The sequence below is a fragment of the Aricia agestis genome, chromosome 2 (genome assembly GCF_905147365.1).
Source record: "Aricia agestis chromosome 2, ilAriAges1.1, whole genome shotgun sequence".
Classification (NCBI taxonomy): Eukaryota; Metazoa; Arthropoda; class Insecta; order Lepidoptera; family Lycaenidae; genus Aricia; species Aricia agestis.
Window position 1 is genome coordinate 13,909,387 of NC_056407.1, and position 20,508 is coordinate 13,929,894.

At 38.3% G+C, this 20,508-nt stretch overlaps 1 protein-coding gene across 8 annotated transcripts in view; it reads left to right on the forward strand.

Moving 5' to 3' along the window:
• LOC121739928 (nesprin-1) overlaps window positions 1-20,508 on the forward strand; it is a 164,886-nt gene that overhangs the window by 97,096 nt on the left and 47,282 nt on the right. For all 8 annotated transcript variants that reach the window (XM_042132546.1, XM_042132545.1, XM_042132547.1 and 5 more), the window contains 10 exons: window positions 219-456; window positions 626-960; window positions 1,046-3,496; window positions 10,306-10,438; window positions 11,683-11,855; window positions 12,887-13,038; window positions 18,601-19,393; window positions 19,472-19,630; window positions 19,701-19,913; window positions 20,044-20,319. In XM_042132546.1, the coding sequence (XP_041988480.1) occupies window positions 219-456; window positions 626-960; window positions 1,046-3,496; window positions 10,306-10,438; window positions 11,683-11,855; window positions 12,887-13,038; window positions 18,601-19,393; window positions 19,472-19,630; window positions 19,701-19,913; window positions 20,044-20,319 (4,923 nt within the window). The remainder of the gene's footprint in view (window positions 1-218; window positions 457-625; window positions 961-1,045; window positions 3,497-10,305; window positions 10,439-11,682; window positions 11,856-12,886; window positions 13,039-18,600; window positions 19,394-19,471; window positions 19,631-19,700; window positions 19,914-20,043; window positions 20,320-20,508) is intronic.

Here is a 20,508-nt window from a genome sequence, read left to right on the forward strand (position 1 = left end):
AGAAGCACATTAGCGACGTTGGCAGCACTCGCATCGATGTTTTACTTAGGAGTCTTGAAGCTCCTGAATACAACGAAAAACTCGTGGCTTTAGAGAAAAAGGTAAGTGCTTAAGCACTGTTTGATTGTTTGGATTGTGTGTAAATATTGCACTGCGTTGTAAATAATATACAAATTGTGCTATATTCCAATAATGTTTAAATGATATATTTCATCTAGGTACAAAGCCACTTAGAGGAGCTTAAAGACACTGTTAGTGGAATGGAAGAGGCGATGAAACAGGTCATTGAAATCCAAGAATGGATCAATGTGCACAAGGCTCTAGCTAATGAATGGCTTTCCAACCCCTCGAAGCTACGTCCAGAAGCAGCGAAACAAGACATGGGAGCCATGAGTGATGCCCTATCTTCAATAGCCGAAAAGAGAAATAGACTACTGACAGAAATACCAACTGAAGGTAATCCTTATTTATTTATGTCAAATCCATAAAATGTATAGACATGTTTTTAAAATGCTGTTTTTAAATAACAATATTTTCAAACTGAAAGGTAATATTATTATATTTTGTGCTTGCCATAATATCTATAACAAAGTAATCAGTAATTAATTAGTATTTTTGCATTTAGGATTAGAAGATGAAATCGACTTAGAAGAAGATTTAAATGTATTGGAAAAAACTATTGCCCAAGCAATAGAAAGAGAAAAGGCCAACCAAGCCATAATAGATAACTTCCGACACAAATGTCAAGAGTTACACGACTGGTTTGATTCTGTTCTTAAGAAAATGAGTTTAGCTGATAAGGGATCTGGCCTCCCTTGTCCTCAAAAGCTAAATGCTATTCAAGAGTTATTTACGGAATTTGGACAAAGTGGGAAAGATAAATTAGACACTATTAAGGATGTTGGAACAAAAGTTATAAACATTGTCAGTAATCTTGAGTCTCAACAAGTAGAAGAACAAGTAAGTATCAATATGTTATTAAAATGGAAATAGGTATGTATGAGTTTAGGTTTCTTCAATTACTCATATTGTTATTTTGTTTTAGATGAAATCTGTAGAAAGAAGGTACAACGATATTTCCAAACGTATTCAACGCAAATTACAAATGCTTGAAATAACGCACAAAGCCATCGATGGAACAAAACAAGAGGTAGCCGCACAAAATGAGTGGCTGCAAAAAGAAATTGATGCTATTGTCCATCCAGAGCCATTAGGTTACGACAGTAAATCCGCTAAAGAAAGACAAAAGAAAGCTGCTAACCTGTTGAAAGAAACTGATGGCAAGAAAACGGTAATAGATTCATTAGAAAAGAAAGTCAGTAACATTCAAGGTGAGCTTGAACCATCGGAGCAGATGCAACTTGAATCAGAATTAGCTGAACTAGCTTCTAAACAAAAACAACTAGCAACTCTCATAAAGCAAGAAATCGACAGATTAGGTGGTTGTGTCGAAGATAGAAAGAAACTAGAAAATGATATTGAAAAGGCTAAGAAGTGGCTGAAAACTAAATCAGCTGAAATTAAAAAATTAGGAGGACCCATTCCATTAGAAATAGCTAAAGTAGAAAAAGAATTAGAAGTGTATAAGCAACATCAAAGCGAATTGTCTTCATTTAATAACGACACACTTAAGGAAATAATGAGACGAGGTAATACCGTGCTAAAAGATTGTTCACCTGAGAACCGCACGAAATTACAATCTATCCTTGAAGATCTCAACAAAACGTATACAGGAGCTAAAGTTGATATTGATCAGAAAATAGCCGCTCTTAACAAAGTATTACAAGTCAGAAATGAATTTGAAGCAGATGTTACAAAATGCCAGAGCTGGCTTAATGAAGCTGAAGTAGCTGCATCACCTGAATTGCGAACAACTAATCTTCAACTTCTGGAAGAACAACTAGCCAAGTTTGACAAACTTAGCAAAGAAGCAGATGATATTGAAAAGATAATAAATAAAATTAAAGACAAATCAAAAGGTATTATTGAGACACTTTCTGATTCAAACAAATTACAACTCAAAGAGCAAGTAAATGTTTTGTGTGACAGGTTTGCTAGAATAAACGCCATGATTAACTATAGAAAGAATATTTTATTGAAACATATCAAAGACTACAAAGATTCATCAGCGAGAATTGCAGCTGCTTTAGAATTCTTGAATGAAATTCAAAACAAACTTAAAGCATTGAATAAACCGATTGGATGCAAAGTTGAAGATGTTCAGCCGATCATTCAAGCTTACGAAACTATATTGGAAGATCTCAAAAACAATAAGAAAATGCTCAATGAGCTACAAGGTGGAAATCTTCATGACCTACAAGACATTCTTACAAAACAAGACGAACTCGAGAGCACTATTGAAGATCAAATATCTAGATTAAAACAACTTCTACTTCAACGTGAGCAGTTCTTCGCTCTCATTAAGGAAATCCAAGATTTCCTTTCAAAACATACCGATCTGGTATCGGACATCGAAAAGTCTAACGATTCTATTGAGGACAAGATCAAACGGTACGACGACCTGATCGTAAAGATTCAAGGATGCGAAGGCTTACTAGCCACAGCGACAGACAAAGGTCAACAAATCGCAGCCGAAGGAACGGTCATAGACAGAAATAACGTTACAGAATTACTGCAATCTCTGAAACAACAGCTGCTATCACTAAGAAGGACTGTTGAATCGAAACGCCAAGAACACGAAAAAGCAGCGGCCGAACATAAAAAGCTTGCTTCAGATTTATCAGACATACTGCAATGGCTTCACGATAACGAAGCTGCTGTTAATTCACGCCCTCTCTTGAACAGGGACGTGGCCAGCGTCGACAAAAAACTCATCGAACACGCTACATTAGCCAAAAACGTGCAATCCTATTTGGACAAACTTACAAAGATCACGGATGCAATTAGGAACGATGACGGTGTTCCTGGAAGCCTATTGGAGATGGTTTCGGAAGCCAATTCTTTAAAAACGTCCTTGCCCGCCGAATTAGTAAATAGAGAAAAGCATTTACAAGACAATAAGAAGTATAGGCAGCAGTACGCCCAAATGGTCGAAAAGTTGAATATCTGGGTTAACGAGGCCAACATAAGACTGGGTATGGGCAAGAACGGCACCGACTTCGAAAACATCGAGGCCGATATCGAGGAACATAAGACATTCTTCAACACCTCCGAGCCCGAGATGAAGGACTTGGTCGGGAAACGTATGCAGGATATCGTCGATAAGATTTGGCCATCGCTCACTTCATCTGAGCAAGAGGAGCTGTCCAAGGAACACCAGAAACATAATCAACTTCTGAAGAATACTCTCAACTCGGCGAAGTCCCGTCAAGCCCAATTGGAGCAGGACCTAGAAATCTGGAAGGACTTCTGCCAGCTCGTGGAGAAGATAAAGGCGATTCTTCAGAAGAACACCATCGAAGACGAACCGATGACGACTGTGGAGGCGCTGAGGATGCACGTTGAGAAGCTCAACCACGCCAAGAATGATTTGGAGGTAAGATTATTCATATCAATTGCAAAACTAAAATGTTATAGCTTTTTTTTTGAAAGGACAGTTTAATTGACAAAGTTTTATTACAATATTATAGAGTTCGAAAGTGACATAGACTAAAAACACAATTATTTATTGGTCCAAAAGTATGTAAATAATAATGGTAGAAATGGTAGAATGTTATATAAACATTAATAATATTTATGAAATGTATTCTTATTCGTTAAGGGAGATCGCAGACGACAGACTTTTTGTGCGATTGAGTCTGCGGCCCCCATACAGTCGGCATGGCCGCGCCATGCCGACTGTATGGCATGGCGCGGCTAATGTTATATACATACTAAGTAATATTATTTTTGCAAAAGTGTCAGTCCGTCTCTTACTTCTTCACGCCCAAACCACAGGACCGATTTTGCTGGGTATAAAGATACTATGAATCCCGGGAAAGGATATATATATATATTCGAGTTGCGGGCATCATCTAGTGACAAAATAAAACGCACTGCATTCTTTACGAATACATTTTCTCGCGTGATCAAGCACCGCTGCACTGGCATCGAAAAAATTACCATACAATGCGTTAACCTGGTTTACTTTACCGAAATTAAATATTTTATTGCAATTACAACGACAGTTTAAAATGTTACTTGAAGTACAATTATTTACATCGGTGAGTACATATCATCGTACGAATTAATAGAAATTAAATTTCTACTATGACAGTCTAGTCATTTATTGTGTGTCATCCTAATATTATTCATTTATTGAAATCGTTATTAGTTTGTTAAATCTTGCGCATCAAAACGGAAATCCTGTTTAATAAATTATGTATATTCACTTACTTAACTCTAATTTATGAAAGAAGTACCTACTTACATTTTACCTAAAACGTCTTAAAATCTCTTCAAATAATAAACTTAAGTATTTTCGGCAGCTATCTCAATTATTCTCTACAAAATGTTATGTTCAATTGTTTGCTATTGCGGTCAGTACATTTCAGTTTAAGAGATGCGACAACACGATAAACGTCGATAAACATTAATGATAATGTTTACCTATGTTTAACATTACAAACGCAAAAGTGTGTATGTCTTTTACCTCTTCACGTTTTAACCGCTGAACCGACTTAGATGAAATAAAGTATAGAGATAAATGAATACGGTTCCTGCACGAACAACTGATTTCTGCGCAACGAAGTGCCGGAATGTAACTATTAAATTAAAAACTATTCTTTTAAAAGATATGACAAAAATACGTCATATTATACAAGTAATTTTAAGGAAAATGCAGGTAGCTTATTAACGCAGTAACTTCGCATTGGGTTCTCATTAAAATTGCAATAGCATTATGGTGCACTCGATACTCCGGGCGGCTCTAATATTATGTCATTGTCAGTGCGAGTGACCTGCCAGCCTTGATTTGTATTCAATACTACCTCACCGCTGCTTATTATGAGGCACGTCGTCGTACTCGCCATCGGCACATTATTTTTATCACGAAATGACGAGTAATTATTTACTTAAGGGAATAGTATATTTAGCTGCTTTTTTATGAAATAAGGGGGAAAACGATCAAACGAGTGATGGAAAGCAACTTCCGTCGCCCATGGACACTTGCAGCATCAGAAGAGCTGCCAGTGCGTTGCCGGCCTTTTAAGAGGGAATAGGGGAGGGTAGGGAAGGGAAAAGGGGAGGGTACGGAAGGGAATAGGGGAGGGTACGGAAGGAAATAGGGGAGGGTAGGGAAAGGAAAAGGGTAGGGGATTGGGCCTCCGGTAAACTCACTCACTCGGTGAAACACAGCGGAAGCGCTGTTTCACGCCGGTTTTCTGTGAGGACGTGGTATTTCTCCGGTCGAGCCGGCCAATTCGTGCCGAAGCATGGCTCTCCCACGTCAATATCTGCTCCCACATTAAAATGCTGATCAAATATTCTTATGCGTTTTCTCACAGCCGTTATCACAAATGACAAAGATAAGATATTATTAAACTTTTGCTGTTCGTGTGGTATTTGCAATGTAAAATAAAAACTACTCTAGCATCAAAAAATATGATTACATTTTTTGAAGGCTGGGTGGTTACATCTTTTGAATCGTCTTGACCTTTCAAGATTGTTTATTGCTTTAGCAAACCATTTACACAACCAAGTCATTAAAAATATTTTTACATCTAGAGTTCTAGAACATCAATCGTCTGGATGATACAGACATTTGGTAGTGATAGTACGTGGTAGTACGTGAAAAAAATTATAAAGGGTCTAAATAATTGCACAACGTCCGCGCACGTTCCCCTTAACGAATGATGTCATGCATCAGTCAAGGCCTCAACCGGCAGTCATCGTCGGCACACAGAGCAATGAGAACGCAACGCTACCAAAACACACATTTTACCGCTTTCTTGTTGTGCAAGTGCATTTACGTGACAACTTAATTTGATATCATTCCATTTATTTACTGTAGAATAAATCGGTAAAAATTCCGCGCAAAAGGAAGGTAAGTGCACGGGACATCGATTTCGCCGGCTCGCGTGAATTGTAAACAACGTGACCTACCTATTGGCTATTTCGATTTTCAGTAACCCGTGCTTTAAGAAATCTTTATTTTTCTAATATTGTAATTTTTTAAATTAAATTTTACTAAATGATTATTGTAATTATTGTATTTGCTATTCATTTACATGGTGCTTGCATCATTTCTATTCTAATTTGTCCACGAGGAAACATGTAGTACAATTTCCAATTCAATTCGATTAAGTATAAACGTTTCTGTTTTTACTTTCTCAGTGGCTATTTCAGTTATCCTATTACCGTGTTTCCTGAAGCATAAAGAAACCGCATTTTCGCCGGTCATTCGATTGTGCGAAGACCAATTCAACGGATCTTATTAGTTTTTGAAAGGAATTCAAATACTATGACGTCCGTAACTCTGTTGTCGCGAAACTAGTTTAACGCATGGGAATCGTACATTTTTTCGGGAAAAACTATCCTGTGTCCATTTCCGGAAACGAAGCGTCTCCATACCCATCAAAATCGTTTCAGCTGTTTAAGCATGAATCATCACAAAACAGACAGAGGGACAAACACACTTTCGCATTTATAATATTAGTAAGGATTTGTCACTAGAAAAATTCTATTAATTGCTATGATTTAGATGTGATTAAGTTTTATAATTTAGTTTAGGTTATTCTTATTTAAGTATTTCTTATTTCAAGTACCGGTTATTTTGGTTTTAATTGCTCTTAAATTTCATGTAAGCACTAACTACTAGGTAATAAAATTGCAAAAATGCTATTTATTTTAATGTAGAGTAGGTAAGTACTAATGTGATAATTATAATTTGCAGCTTAAATTACTTAAATAATATCATGTGAATGATAATATTTTAATGTGTCTACTATAGCTATATACGTAATTAGACAGAATTTATGTTTAAGTAATATGTTGTATTTTTAAAATATCCATCATACTTCCTGTTTTAATGATCAGCTTATTAAATGATTAAATCTGCTTTAACTAATAAATGATTCAAAGATATATTGTAAATATAAAATTCAACAACGACTGTTGAATCGAGTAACTGCATTTAATGAAAGCCAGTTTCAAAAGTTGCATTGCCAAATATGCAATTGGACAGGTGAACGTATGTTTTGCGAAACGTTTGTTTTATATATCGTTGCCATGTCAACCTCAATGTACGTTATTTAAAATCAATATATGTCTGTCCGTCTGACTCATATCCAGGTCGTGTCACCGATTGCGATTAAACTTTGTCAATTTGTTGAAACATTCATAAAATTGTACTGTTATTTTTCTCATATATTTAACGGCAGCACTCGAAGACATATGATGTAGTTTCTTAGGTAATTGTTTTGTTAAGGCTTCTACAGACAATTTATGGGCTTTATGTCAAAAATTTTAATAAGCAGTAAGTAATATTTTAATGTCTTGAGGCCGGTATAAATATAGTCAGTACTCAAGATGCATCTCGGTCTCGAGACTCGGTTCAGGCTCTGTGATTAGTTGGCTGTCAAAATTTGGACCAATCACATAAGCCGAACCGCGTCTTGAGACCGGGTCGCATCTTAAGAGCGTTTACACCTAATTTCAAGTTTCCATACAAACCTGCGGCGGACTAATTGCTTTGCGCGCAGCGATTTATAGTAGTTTTAAAATATTTGTAGAAAAAAAACAACAAAAGATTTGTTGATATTTAAGAACATTTTTTTAAATTAAAGTGTTCTCCTATGATATGAAGCTATTATTATATTAAATTAAGTTAAATAAATAGGTAAAAAAATAGTTTTAATTCCTTGATATTTCTTTGATATTTCTCATTCTTTGAATTCAAATTACATAAAGTTATATATCTAAACGAAATATTTTTTTCTGCTAACTATTTGCTTAAGGATCTTGTCAATATGATAAATATAAATAAATAAATAATATATAAGCTGTAAGTATATTATTTATTTATTTATATAATAAATAAGCTATCAACATTTTTATAAAGATAAGTGGTTGATCATTTTTTCAAGTTTGAAAAGTACAGTTTTAGGCCAAATTGAGCGTGAAAGGTGTAAACGCTGTTAAGTACTGACTATTTATACGGGACTACTTAGCCCGTTTGAAGAATAGGTGTGTGATATTATTATGTTCCACATGTGATTCCCTCGAGTCACATATGACTAGATAATGCGTCACATCTGCGGTCCTTGAGGTTAAATTGAACAATTATCCCACAATTGACATCTATTCAACACTTTAAATTTCTTGTTACAAGCGTGAAACTCCTGAAAGTGTGACCAATTTCAACTGATATCAACCCAATCTGCCCAATCGTTGGCAGTCATCCTAATAATATTTGTTCTATAGATTTGTTTTATTTAAATATACTTACTAGGAATACCAATAATTAGTCTTCCAGTAGTATAAACTCTTAAAGTGCCAATAATTGACTGTTTATCGTTAGATAAACAGTCAATTATTGGCACTTTAAGAGTGAGATATAAATGTCTACTTAGTCGTTTTGAAACAAAAGTAAACTATGATACTAATGCTAACTAAAATGTTTCTTTTGAATTAATGTTAGTCACAACTTATTATGTACGAGCTTTTGCCCGCGACTTCGCTCGCGTTAAGAAGTATTATTATATACAAACTTTTAACCCCTTGGAGGTGGAATTGATCAAAATCCTTTCTTAGCGGATGCCTACGTCATAATATCTACCTGCATGCCAAATTTCAGCCCGATCGGTCTAGTCACTAGTGGTTTGGGCTGTGCGTTGATATATCACCATGTCAGTCAGTCACCTTTGAGTTTTATATATATAGATTTAATATGAATGTGTTGTAAATTTTGACTTCCAAGAAAGCGATAATAAGTATTTCTTATAAACAAACATTCGGTATTACTATATAATCATTATATTATTATAATGTGACTGAATGATTGAACTGAGTTTCAATATAACAGACATCAAGGAAGGATATAATAGACATCATTTAAAAACACTAACGTTGTAATATCTAGTATTAGCACAGAATTATTTTAGTAGTGCCAAGTATTAGGCCAAATTCCAACTTTACACTCGTTATAACAATGCCAGTATAAGTGATGCTGAAACCTCATTTTGTAAACACAGCCAGACCGGGCAGCTATAAATAGCTTAACGATTCACCATGCAACGGTTCAAGGTCTTTTCCGCAGATGTGACCGACGTTTTCGCTTAAACCTTCCTATTATAGCCGCATTGCAAAAACTGTATTAGACCTTACTGTTTGACAAGTAAGTGCTATTTAAATCCACACTAATATTATAGATGCGAAAGTGTGTTTATCTGAACTGAACCGATTTGGCGATATTTGCTATGGAGTATAGAGATACTTCGAGTCCCGGGAAAGGACATATACCTTGTATTCCAGAAAAATGTGCGGTTCCCGCGCGATGAACAAATTTTGGCGTAAGGAAGTTGCGGGAGTCAGCAGCTATTTATGCATAAAACTTGCATAAATGACTGTGGAATTTCATATATATACATAAAACTTGCATAAATGACTGTGGAATTTCATATATATACATAAAACTTGCATAAATGACTGTGGAATTTCATAAATACAGTGTGTAACAAAAACTAGTGATAATACTTTAGGGTGTGTACATGTTCCTTGTAGAGAGTTCACTGTGAAAGTAGCAGCTCTGAAAGACGAACATTTTTTTTCACTTTTGTATGGGCAAGGGCCCGAGCGTCACGAGTTTCCCCATACAAAAGTGAAAAAAAATTTTAGTCTTTCAGCGCTGCTACTTTCACAGTGAACTCTCTACAAGGAACACGTACACACCCTGAAGTATTATCACTTGTTTTTGTTACAACCTGTATACATAAAACTTACATTTTTGTTAAATATTTGCCATAAAAATATTTCTGGTGCAGTTTATGAAACTTATCAGCGCAATCTCTGATAACATTGTAAACAGTTGATAACGGCTTACTGAAGTTTATTACTTACTGTGAAAATTCTTTAATAAAATTTTGCACTGTTTGGTGTATAACTATTTAAAGTTTCTAAATAATGTGGAACATATTTTCTTTAAATGGATGTAGAAAAATCTACTCTGTCTTGCTCTTTTGATCACAAACCTCTAGAAGTCTAGACTCAAGCCTAATTAGTAGCAAGTTGGCAACCAATATCTGTGTTTAAATTACATTGTCATAAAAAAGTACCTAAAGAATTTAATAGGCATTTTATGAGGGGGTAGGGGGTAATAATACATCTGATATCCTGATAGTCCTTTAACCGTTAACTTCGTTTCCTCAGAGTCAGCAGCCGCTCCTCGACGTGGTCCGGGAGCGGGCGCGAGAGCTCAGCAGCGGCGCGGACGCGGCCAGCGGCGAGCGCGTCGAACACAAGACCAGGGACCTCGCTGACACCTGGAACGTTGCCTGTGAAGGTAAAAATTAATGAGTATTGACTATTAGGCTGATTGCACATTTGTCAGAACCTTAACGCGCCGCATTTTAGAATTGGTTGTATGAAATACCGTCACGAAATGCGGCGAGTACGGTGCGGACACTTTCATCCGCACCGTACACGCCGCACGCCGCGCGCCGTACGGTGCTGACAAATGTGCGATCAGCTTTAATGTTTGCGAAGCACGTACAAATTCGTATTATCAGAGAAATACATTTGCACAGACTATGTCAAGCTCAGCCGACAGATCAGGACTATCATTGACTTGTCATAACCCGACCAAATATCGTAGGTCCGCTATGGACAGAACAGTATATTCTAACGCGAGTAAAGAGACAAATAGTAAAAGGTACAAGTTTCTACGTGCTCCGCGACCGGACTATGGGTAGTATGATCGTGGCCTAGTAAATTTTCTTACTAAGGCTTAAAAATTGAGATCACGTTTTATGCAATGGCATAATGTTTCATTTTTATTTTTAACTTGTGACACTTTATATTGTTCAAAAACGATGTTTCACATCTATTATTAGTTAGTGTAATGTAATGTGACATTTTATTGTAATTAGTTTAAGTATAAATGAATGTTCCTATAAGCTGTTGATGTGCCAATAAATAGATAAATAAATTATGTAGGATTGTTATATTAGCAAAGTACACATTATAATATGTTTTCGTACATCATCTAGGCATGCATCGTGAGAAATTATTTTGGAAACTTGAATAATGTTACTTCCATATAAAGCATGACCTTACATCCTTAAAAGTTTGTATTATCTAACGTAGGAAACCAAAGTAATAAGTACAAAAATGAGTGGGCACTGGGCTGAGATTAATTATTCAGTTCAACTCGTTTGTTGATATAAGCAGCGTCCCCACTTGTTTTAATATTAGTTTTGGCAAGTAAGAAAAAAAAACTACTCAGTTAACATAACTTGCAAAACTTAATAATGGCAACTTTGCCACCTCTATTCAGACTTACATAGAATTCTAGCGATTTGACATATCGGTAGCCAATAAAATCTTTTAATTTTAGCAAGTAAGCAAATTACTTAGATAAGATAACATAACTCTACCACCACTATTCAGACATAAAAAAATACGGCCAATTTGACGATCAGTAGACAGTAGCCAATAAAATATCAAAAATTCAAAACGTATGATGCAGTATGCTGCTGGCATGTATTACATTTTCAGGACACACATCTAATAACATAATATGTCCAGGTCTAGCGAAGCGCGCTGCGACAGCGGACAGTCAGCTGCACCGCTGGACGCAGCTGCTGGACACGCAGCGGGGACTGGCGTCGGCCGTCACCGCCGCCGCCGACCGCCTGCGACAGCTGGACGCCGCGCCCGCTACGCGCCGCCGCGCCGTAGATACCAGGCACGCGCTGCAGGTAATACACCTCAACACCTGGACCTTGACTGTATCACGGACAGTCAGCTACACAGACCAGCAGGACCAGCTCTGGATTTATGTATTAAAAGTATAGGCCATAGCCTTTTTTTATACGTTGGGAAATGCTTGATGCATTCCCGACGGCCTGGGGGGGCGCTAGGATATGTGGGACTCCTCGGGTGCTGCGGCAAGGAGGAGCACCCTTGGTTACCCACCAAAACCCAACAGTGCCTCCTCTCCGCGTGTCGCTGGGACGCTGGACCCGCCTGAGGCGATAACTGCAGCAGCCCAGACAGCATCTGCTCTGCCAGCAGAACCATCCGCGCGGTTTGGCTTCTGCCGGCCATGGCCTATGGGCGGCAGCGTCTTATATGGCGTCCTAAGGGTGCGGCAGCATCCTAGGATGGCGGCAGAGTTCGTACATAGTGGCACATAGGTTCGTACATAAAGTGGCCTATACTCATAAAAACATAAATCCCGCCCTGACTCCTGAGCTGGACGATTCACGATTACCATTCGCTGATGTTAATATATATTTATTACATAATTATGTTACATTTTGGTCGGGTTTTGTCAAGATGTTAGTCTGCTGGGTTTGACATTAGCCGAAAAAATTACGTACGCCATCTGCATATTATGCTTATATTAACGCAGCATCTTTTCTGAAACAAGAGATGTAAGATCCCTTAAATAAGTCACTGAAATCAACTCGGTAAGAGTTGCTTGTTTACTGTTACATAAAATAATAACGCATTCTGTCATAGTGTGGCAGCATATTTCTAGTTTAAAAATAAACTCAAGCGGTAATCTTGTTAGAGCATTCATTTTACCGTAATAAATGCCATCTCATAGACATAGAGGGTAGAGATTTTTGCGCAGCTCGTTCGCATTTAAATGTAAATGACAAAAATGTTGTTTTAAACGTATTGAATTCGAAAAATTAAAAATACACTATATTTAAAAATGTGACGTTTTGGTTTTTTTAATACGAACTCTGTGCTATAATTTGTTTTTCTTTTTGTTGTCCAGGAGCTACAGAGTGACGTGTCGAGTTTGGAGGAGAGCAGGGATGATCTACTGGAGCACGCAGAGTTCGTAGTGTCGCTACTGAAGCCGCACTCCAAGCAGGCGGCTGAAGAAACCCACAAGAATGTCAAGGAGGTCGTCGACGCTTATGAGAAGTAAGTTGTGTGTGTGTGTGTTTTTTACGGACTTCCAAAAACGATGTATTGGATCTCTAGTAAGTATTCTGTCCTGAAGTGCGTATATAATATTTTAAAATTCGTCAGTATAGAAATTTTTCATTTTTTGCTAAACGGTGGCCCCGTGTGAATTTTTACGCCGGCTCTTCTTGCCGGGGAATACCCGAACCGGTGGTAGGCCCAGGTGGACGTTCTAAAAGTGTTAGTTTCTAACTTATTTGAAAAAAAAACTTCCTTTGAGGACATGTTTAATGTTAATAAAATAATATATTGAATTATTATGTTATTATATTATGTTAATATTTCACAGGACGTGATTCGATATGCATATTCTATTTATTATAGAGAATAGGGATGATGACAAGGTCAAAGATTAGCGAATTTTGTTAATAAAATAAAGAAATCACGGTAAAAAATAAGTGTTCCCAAAATTTCAGCTTGATAGCATTTGTATTTTTTTTTGTTATGCGCCTTCAAAGTTGGATATTCAAGTTGATTTTTTTTTTCAATTAAATTTCTTAATATTTGTATACAATTCGATAACTTGTGCAATTAAAAGCAACTTTTGTTATGAAACCACTTTCATAAACGCAATATTCAATATACCTTTCGAATAAAGTTGTCTCCCGATGCGTACATACTACGAAAGACTGACGTCATACTTTCGTAGCACTTTGTATGGAGCGTTTCGGGCAGGTCTTTTTTATGAGATATTTGAATTGTCATATCTTGGTGAATTTTTAAGCTATCAGAGTCATTCTTTAAGTGTCTTTCAATTACCGATAAGAAAAAAAATAGTCATCATGGCTATTTCCATGTATTTGCTAATGTAATATTTACAGGTTTTTGTTATCGTGGCTTCGATATTATGACCCATCGTGAGAAAATATCTTTCATTTTAATCGATATCTTAAAGGGAGGAGGTTGCAAACATGCAAATTGCTATTATTGTTGATAATTTGTTGTGTAGTTTCCAATGGCCGAGTTGCAAATAATAATGAACAGTGTAAATAATTATTCACAACTCGTTCTTATCACACGTTTTTCTAGACATGCTGAAAACTATTTTTTTAAAGAATTTAAAGACCATTTAAAAACACTTCGTGCTATCTAAAATACGTTTAAAAATAACCAAAACTATTTATACTTGCCCATTTAAATATTTTAAAGTTTTACAAAATAGCATTTGACTACATTTAGCTGAGGACTGTTTACAAATTGCATCCAATTTGAAATTTAACATGCCTTCAATTGGCTCAGATACAACAATTTTTATGAGCGCTTTCCTAGTTCTAAAATGTTGTGTCTGTGTTTTCGAAATACTGGCAAAGTACTGTAATAGTCTCCTGTCACTATTAATATTGATTATTCACTACATACTAATAAGTAGTGATAATATTCAAACACTACAAGTACTAATTAGTGTAAACGGAAACCTTACAATTTAATAACATATTTATCTATTAAGTAATTTAACTGTTTTCCTGTAACTACTCAGCCTTGTAAAATGATGACAAATTTGCAGGCAAAAAATCTATCATGGCAGACGGCAGAGTCCTAACCTAACCCAAAAAATATTTTTAAATATGCCTTTTTATTCCTCTAAATCCGGAAGTATGTATGAATTCTTGGCAATGCTACAGCGTGTTGACAAGTCTTGTTTGCGCTAATCATATCCAAATGACGTATGCAAATATCATCTCAGTGTATTACACAGTTAGGCACAGATTCGCTTAAACTTGACGGCTCTTACTAGCTTATTTACAGTGTGATGTCATGTGCTGCGAATTGCGATAGAGCGATGCTCAATTAAGAGGATACACCAGGGGCGCGAGGTATTTGAAAATGTATTGCTGTCTCACCAATCTCAAGTCTCCCACCGCAGAGCGCGATAGAGACAACACTACAAAAGTTCTAATAAAAGAATAGAAAATCTTCGATTCGTTGTCCGCTGATTCCTTCTCCAAAACTTAACCGATTTAAGTACTTTTTTCATTAAGAATTAAAGCAAGGCTTGAGCTGTGTTCCTATGTTTTATTTTTTTGTATATTTTAGCCAGTTTTGTTTTCTGGGTGTTTGAACACAGAGGAAAATCTAGCAATGTTTTGGGTTTTTGGACGCTCTTATCTTTTGTAATAATAAAATTATGCAAAAAAGAAAACATAGGGACATGCTAATAGTGGCCATAGATATTCAGGAAAAAAATCATAACTCTACCGACATTATCCAGGGAGGAAACAGGGGACAGCGTTTGTATGGAAAAACGGCGGTGTGGACTCCTCTTAATTGGAACTCTATAATGGTTACCTATTTGTTGCGGTGGATTTCGTTTTAGTTCTGCTTAGTTACAATTAGATCATTTCACAGTTGGTAGATTTAGAGAAGACGATAGTTAATAGAATGGATAGAACTACTCACTAAAGTGATAGAGACTAAAATATTTAGTTATGAAGGAAAATAAATAATATTTTATTAGAAAATGTCCTCGATCAGATCACCACTTCACTCAAAAGTACGTACCTACTTAAATTCTAGGAAAAAATAATAGTTTTGCTGTAACAATGACAAATTATCTTCGACAGCAGACAGAAATAGCGCCATGTTTTCAGTCATCATCACACTCAACAGTCAACACGTTCTCAGAATTGGCCGTAAAGAAAAATAATTTAGCTATATTATTCTGTCAAAAATGTTTAGTGCAAATAATATTATTCTTCATTAAAATTCCGCGGACACAATCGGCCATTGTTATTTCATTTCGAAATAAATATTATACGAATGGCAGAGGATACCATGGTCCATGTAAAGAATTGCTTTTCCACCGGCTCACATCGGTCGTTCAAAATTATACTTATGTATATGGCACTAAAGTTGATGACGGGGCAGCGCTTCGTACCGTTGACTTATTTGTACGGTCAAGGGCAGTCAGAATAAATGTTTAAGTGACACCGACGCGCCGCAATAAAAACTTAAAGCGGACTTTTAACCTCGTCTGAGGAGTAAAAATATTTTCTACCGGGATAAAACTTGGGCTCCGGGTGTATGAATTGTATGATTCACAATTTATTTGGGAAATTTAGCGGATTGTCCTATTTCTCGTTACATCAGCTCAAAAATAGTCAATATTGATAGAACGAGGCACCTGTCGTCGCGTGTATTGAGTTTATTTTTAAAGCAATCAAGTCGCACATTACTCATTAGGATTAAGCGATTATGTTGCTCTGTGTCTATGTTGTCGTCTATTTAGAGCCTTAATTACCGTGTCTATGTAAAGACACGGTAATTTAGATGGTTTCTCAACGTAGAGTCAACTCTAACAGAATTGATGTTGGCGGTGCCATAGGCTTCTATTAGGACACGATTAGAATGTTAGATAATTATAGATTGTTTTGTCAAATTTCAACCAGTGAACTACTGACCCCTAACGGCCATTCCCAATATTTGATCTAAGTATCTCTGGTTTTGCCCTACTAGAGATAGGAATAGCTCATAATTGACATAAAATATATGTCTCTAATGTCTAATGTGAGTTATTCCTATCTCTAGTAAGGCAAAACCAGAGATAGATCAAATATTGGGAACGGCCGTAAGTCGATAAGAACAGACCCATGACGTCAATATAACACCAATGACAAATGAAATCAGCGACGTTTTTACTTTATTCCGTTGATGATGACATCATTTCATGCTTTGTTGATGAAATCATTATCTATTCCTATGCTATCTAACCTTGGTAACGTAAAATAGGAATAAAAAAGATGGTAGCTAGATTTTCTCGTAACGCCATCCGGGATTTTAAAACAATATTAGGAAATCTCTTTGCATAATAAAATATAAGTTGGGAGGCAAGGATATTTCATAATAAAGGCTAAGAAAATTATTACAGTACATATTATATTTTATCCAAGTTTACCAAGTACCAAGTTACCAACGTTTTAGTTTTTAGGGTTCCGTACCCAAAGGGTAAAAACGGGACCCTATTACTGAGACTTCGATGTCTGTCTATCTGTCCGTCTGTCTGTCTGCCTCCAGGCTGTATCTCAGGAACATAGCTAGACTTCTGAAATTTATAAATTTATATTGTATATCTATTGCCGTTATAACAACAAATACTAAAAATAAAATAAGGTAATATTAAGGGGGGCTCCCATACAAGAAACGTGATTTTTTTGGCCTTTTTTGCTCGTAATCAATAATGGTAACAGTTAGGCACTTGAAATTTTCACAAAATCATTAATTATATTTGTACTTAGTTACTTTAATAATTAATAATAAAATTAAAATAAAATAAATATTTAAGGGGGGCTCCCATACAAAAAAAACACAAAATTTTTATCTACTTTCACTCTATACCGGTACGGAACCCTTCGTGCGCGATTCCGACTCGCACTTGGCCGATTTTATTTAATTTAAATATAGGTAATTAATTTGTAACATACACAAATACATAATGTAACTTAAGAATAAGCTATCATTCGTTTACATATTATGTATAAAATTAACATAACGTTAATCAATTCACCGCCATAACCGCTGGGTACCTCGATTAGGATTTGTCGATAAAAATGGGAAGCTTAACTTTCTCCGCATAAGATTGTTTTTCGATCGACCGAGTTTCCAGACGCCCGCGTGGGGATGTCTGTGTGATCGTTATGTATTCCGAGTGGCAGACAACTATTTGAGAAAGCATGGCGCATGCGTAGTCCACGCTTAATGGGTCAGGGCCTCCCAGCGCCGACTGCAGGATTATACATAGAACGACCGACCGGTATTACTCAGCGCTAAACATACGCGAAACGTAGGAGCGATGCGAAAAGAAACTCCATATAATATTGTGCTTAATCCCCGTGAAATCGTCGACAGAAAAGTGTTTATGTTCAAAAGTAATCGAGGCTCGTGCCCCATGTAAATTGTTTCTTTTATTCGGGTCACATCTTCGCTAGCTATATTATAGGTGAGTCATTGTGGCGCGTAAAATGTACAAATGCGTAGATTTCGAGATCCCCGTGAGCCGGTCGTAGTTGGCAGGCGCTCTATTAATGTTTACTTCGCCCACCTGCACGTCACGGCGCCGGCCGGCTATGGCCGGCTAATTTCGATCGCGCATGTCAGTAAAGTTGCGCAACAGCTGTGGTGTTGTATTAATTTTTCCCCGTCAAGTTAAACGCAAGGCCCTAAACGTCACGTCATAATCCGTGCACATGTCTCCGGTCTCGTGAACGTAAACATTATTGCACTCAAAAACTAGATGATGTCAGAGCAAACAAAAGCGCGTATTAAATTTAGATTCGGCGAGCGTATCTATCGGCTCCGGCTCCATTGAGCGACGAGCGGGCATAGCGAGCGGATCGCCGCAGGCCGCTGCCACGAACGATAAGGTAAACGTGGTGCACTGCGACCCGACGACCTTGCGGCGTCACGCCGCGTCATACCTCGCTACTGAATTATTTTCGTCGCTCTTTGGCAGCCGCTCCCGCTAGCCAGAAGCCCCGTCGATGCCACTCCGTGTGCGTGCTTTGACCGAAATCTTTTTTGTTTTAGATTGCGACAAACGATAGCGGCGAGACTCGCGGAGATCGACGAGATCGTGTCGGACTTCGATCGCGTATCCGAGAAGATAGAGCAACTCCGACAGCAGATAGAGGTCTACGTCGCTAAAGTCGGGACGTTCTACGTTTTCGGGGACGACGACACCGAGGGTATAGACGGATTGGCTAAGGAAGTTTTGAGCTTGGTGGATCAGACGAAAGCTTTCGTGGACGAGAGCAGGAGGAGATACGGTGGCTCCGCGCCCGCTGACGTGGCGCAGGAGCTTTCGTCCCTAGAATTATCGTCGGAATCATTAGCCGCAGCCATGGAAGAAAAAGAAAGGGAATGGAAGCGTGCCCGGACCTCGCGGACCGATTACGCGACGGACGTGGACAGTGTACAGGCGTGGATACGCGCCGCCGAGTCGCTAGCGAGAGATCGCACTCTCTCGCCGGAACCCTATAAAGAGAGACTGGTGGCGACGCGATCGGAAGTACCGCATGTCGCGGATCAGGTCGAACGTCTCACGCGAAATGCCCGCGCGATAGTCGAAGGTAGCCGCGACCCTACTGAGCGGCAACTCATACAGTCGACGGTGTCAGCGTTGACGGAACAGTTCGCGGCCATCTGCAGCGAACTCGAAGCCAGACAAGCTGCCGTCGAAGATGCGTGCGATGCCGTAGCCAGATTCCTTGCTCTGCTAGAGAAAGTTTTGCTATGGGTGGAGACCCAGCGTGCGTTCCTCGCACGACCGCTCCCGTTGGCTGACTTGCAGGAAGTTCAACAAAAACAAACCGAATACGGGGTAAACATACTTCGTGTAAAATTATTATAGAACTTGTGAAATTGTGCAATTTTTAATTGTTTTTATTGACTGTTTCAGAACGCACTTAAAAGTTGCAAGCAGCAATCTAAAAATCTAGCCGATATGGCGAAGGAATTGGAAGCTATTGAACGAGTGACTAGTCCGGGCGATCTACCGTCCAGGCTGGAAGCGGCCGAAAACGCCACAGTAGACGTAGAGAAGAAATTAGCTAAAACGGTCTGTTCACGTGTAAAATATAAACATTGGTTATATGAAAAATGATACTAATATGTAAGTTTATTTACAGAATGGATTACTTCAAGAGCTGGCCGAGGAGTGGGAGAGGTGTGAAAAGAAATTAAAAGACGTCGGACACTGGTTGGAGGGTACCACGAGAACTTTGGAAACTTCGCAAATCGCGAAAAAGCCTCTCAGAGACAGACTGGCCCTCAGAGAGAAGTTACTCAATGATATCTCAACTCAGAAAACAAAAATATCATACGCAGTCGAAAAACTTCATGTGAGTTAAAAAGTCGAAGGGGGTATTTTATTGATGTTTGTAATTCTTGGAAATTTTCAGTATTCGGATATCGAGCGGGGCAACGTTTCATCGGGCGGTGGAAGTAATGTAAACACGTCATGTCCTACAGGTACACTTCGGACCCGACGGCGTAGCGGCCCAGTCGCGTTTCCCCGAGGGTGTGCAGCGAGCAGCTAACGAGCTGACCGCGGCGCTGGAGGCGACGGGCGGGCGCGCCGCGGCGCAGGCGCAGCAGCTGGCCGCGGCCCTGGCGCAGGTGGACGCCTACTGCGCCGACATCGCGCGCCTGCGCACCCGCCTGCTCGACGCCGAGCAGCAGCTGCGCCAGGCCGTGCAGCCCAACTACAGCCCCCGGGACCCCGAGCGGGCGCAGCGGCAGCAGCAGGTTAGCGCTTTTTTATGTCGTCACTTTACACTATCACACTCGAGGGCACACTACGAGTAGGCTAGAAATTCTAGTTTTGTTTATCGATTTGAGAGGCAACCGATCGTCCGTCACGGTACCGATCTCGCTTGGCACCGATAGTTTCGAAACTACACTTGTATACTTTCACCGACCACGCAATTCATTTTT